Raw genomic sequence first — 3,173 nt, forward strand, 5'->3', positions numbered from 1 at the left:
GGGGGGGGGGGGGACGACACATGCATTCTGTCCATAACAGATGGGTTCAGCATTTAGAACTCCAGTGAAATGTACTTTTGTCTTCATAACACGTACCCACATCCTTGGTTCTACCATCTGAATATGCAAGGTGAAAGGATGCTGAAAATCCAATCTGCAATTTCAGACTTGGTATGGGGTGGGGAGGATTTTACACAACCTCAACCTCTGGCCAAGCCGTGCCCCCTGGGTCCTGTGGAGATGCCAGCTGGGCCTCCAACCCATGCCTTCCCCAGAAGGATTGTGACGCATCTCTTATCCTCTGCGTTCCAGATTTCCCTTTCCCCTTTGCCTGGGTGACTGGCTACCTGGCCATCCTTGTGGGGGCGGGAATGACCTTCATCGTTCAGAGCAGCTCTGTGTTCACGTCTGCTATGACCCCTCTGATCGGTGAGTTTCTCCCTGGGTCTCCCTCTGGCCGACATTACCATCTTCTGTCATCCTCTGGGGCTGATGCTGTGGGCTTTGTATTTTCACCCCCCCAGGTATCGGTGTGATATCCATTGAGAGGGCGTATCCACTCACGCTGGGCGCCAACATCGGTACCACCACCACCGCCATCTTGGCCGCCTTAGCTAGCCCAGGCAGTACTTTGAAGAGCTCGCTCCAGGTCAGGAAATGCTGCATGGGGCAGGGGCTCTGTGGGTGGGATCCAACCCTATCCATGGTCTTGTAAGCAGATGGTTTTTAACCAAGAAACCAAGCCAGGCGTTTCTCTGTTATGTCCAAAACTGTGATGTGGAGAAGCCATGGAGAGACAGATTTGAGAACAAAGCCATCTTCTCTTTAGAGTGGTAGTCAGACTCCCATCACCAGTGGTTGTTTAGACAAAGGTGGGGTGGCCATTTTACTAGAGGTGGAAAGGGTATTCAGGAAGCATAGATACCACTTCCCGTCTCCTTGCCCTCCTCTTGGTGAACTCTGACTGGACACTGGGAGGTCACCTGTGTCTTGAGCCTGGCATTGAGAAGAATCAGGGGGACCTGCCTTGCCTGGATCAACTAGGTGCCCTTGGGCAAGATGACCTTTGGTGTTTGAATCACTGTGCCACCATTTACACATGAAGTGCCCTTAGGTGACCTAACCTTTGAGCATCAATTCCCTCATCTGAAAAATGGAAACCGTAATCCCTATCTCATCAGGATTATTATAAGGATCTGATGAGGCACTGTCTAAAGCAATGCTGTTGATAGAAATATAGAGTGAGTATAGAATATGTGAACCACCCACAAAATCTGAAATTTTTTAGTAGCCACAGTTTCAAAAGGTAAAAAAGGAACAGGGAGATTAATTTTAATAATGTGTTTGATTGAACCCATTATCATTTCAACATGTAATTGATCTAAAAATATGGTGATATTTTACATTCCTTTTTGGACTAAGTCTTTGAAATCCAGTGTGTATTTTATGCTTATGCCACATCTCAATGGATCGTGACTAATGTATCGGACAGGGCTGGTCCAAAGCCCTTAGCATCATGCTTGGTACCTGGTGGGCACACCTAGCAAAGTGCGAAGTGCATGGCCTCTGGAGACAGGCTACCTGGGGTTGAATCTCATCTCCCACCTGTGTGACTCTAGGAAAATATCTTGACCTCGTGGTGCCTCAGTTTCCTCCTACATGAAATGGAGATAATGTTGCCAACTCAGGATATTTTTTGAGGATTGAAGTAATCCATATGTGCTTGGAATTGTCGCCTCCCCCATAGTAAGCACTCTATAAACATCAGCTGCTGCTGCTGCTATTATCTTTATTAACTGTAGCCATCTTTCCTTGTCTCTCCCCTCCCTGAATTAGGGCCACTGAGCCAAGAAAGCCAGCTATCTTGCACACCTTTCCTTCTGCCCCACCAGCTCTTAACTGCTCAGCTGGAAGCAGCAGAGTCAAGGCACTGGGTGGCAGCGGGCACATTCATGAAGTTCATTGTTAGATTTGGCCTAAAGGACTTCAGGCCCTGAAAACTGAGCTGTGATTCAGCCTGTCACCTCCCTTGCCCTCCCTCGCCCTCCCTCCCTTACCCACCCCAGACACATAGTAGGACCTCAGGTAATACGGGTCCCTCTCTGGGCTGAGCTATGAAGACGAGGAAGCCTTAGGCCTCCGCTACTAGACGACGCGCTCTTCTTCCCGACGCCACTGTGCAGCAGACCCGTTCACCTGTCCAACCTCTTGCGTTTCAGATCGCCCTGTGCCACTTTTTCTTCAACATCTCAGGCATCTTGCTGTGGTACCCAATCCCGTTCACCCGCCTGCCCATCCGCCTGGCCAAGTGGCTGGGCAGCATCTCAGCTAAGTACCGCTGGTTTGCCGTCTTCTACCTGGTCACCTTCTTCCTCCTGATCCCTCTGGCAGTGTTTGGCCTCTCGCTGGTCGGCTGGCCGGTGCTGGTGGGTGTGGGAGCGCCCATCATCTTTGTGGTCTTCCTGGTGGTGGTGGTCGGGCTCCTGCAGTCCCGCTGCCCGCGCGTCCTGCCCCACAAGCTCCATAACTGGAAATTCCTGCCGCTGTGGATGCACTCGCTGAAGCCCTGGGACAAGCTCATCACCACGTTCACCGGCTGCTGCCAGAGCCTCTGCTGCCGAATCTGCTGTCTGACGTGTGGCTGCCCCAAGTGCTGCCACTGCCCCAAGTGCTGCTGCTGCAGCAAGTGCTGCCGCCACTGCAGCAAGTGCTGCCACTGCAGCAAGTGCTGTGAAGACCTGCAGGAGGTGCAGGACGTCCCCATTAAGTCCCCCGAGGCTTTTGCTAACATGGCCATGGACAAAGAGGCCCAGGACGGGGTCCCCAAGTCCGAGGTGGATGCCTCGGGCACCAAAACCATTTCCAGCATCACAGCCTTGTAGGTAGGAGCTGCCTGGAGGCCGGAGGAGGACCCCACCTCCACCTCTTCCTCCACCTCGGGAGGATTTGTTCCCCGTTGAGAAATGACATCCGTCCCGACTCTCATTCCCTGGCCCAGCGTATCAGCCCGCACAGTAGTTTCATCTCAGCCCCATGCTCCCTGGGTCTTCCAGGCCTGGAAAGGCACAGAACAACACTGAAAGAGAATCAGATAGTGAAACCTGGCCAGAGAGGTGATCACACCCGCTGCCACACACAGCTGGGTTGGTCAGTAGGACTTTTTTTCAGACCAT

General features: G+C 52.3%; 1 protein-coding gene across 1 annotated transcript in view; it reads left to right on the forward strand.

The window, feature by feature from the left end:
* Positions 1–2,882, forward strand: part of SLC34A2 (solute carrier family 34 member 2) — a 14,949-nt gene extending 12,067 nt beyond the window's left edge. The window contains exons 10-13 of the mRNA XM_007448805.1: positions 313–429; positions 525–649; positions 2,220–2,650; positions 2,705–2,882. Of these exons, the coding sequence (XP_007448867.1) occupies positions 313–429; positions 525–649; positions 2,220–2,650; positions 2,705–2,882 (851 nt within the window). The remainder of the gene's footprint in view (positions 1–312; positions 430–524; positions 650–2,219; positions 2,651–2,704) is intronic.
* The last annotated feature ends 291 nt before the right edge of the window (positions 2,883–3,173 follow it).

Source organism: Lipotes vexillifer, unplaced genomic scaffold (assembly GCF_000442215.2).
Source record: "Lipotes vexillifer unplaced genomic scaffold, Lipotes_vexillifer_v1.1 scaffold100, whole genome shotgun sequence".
NCBI lineage: Eukaryota > Metazoa > Chordata > Mammalia > Artiodactyla > Lipotidae > Lipotes > Lipotes vexillifer.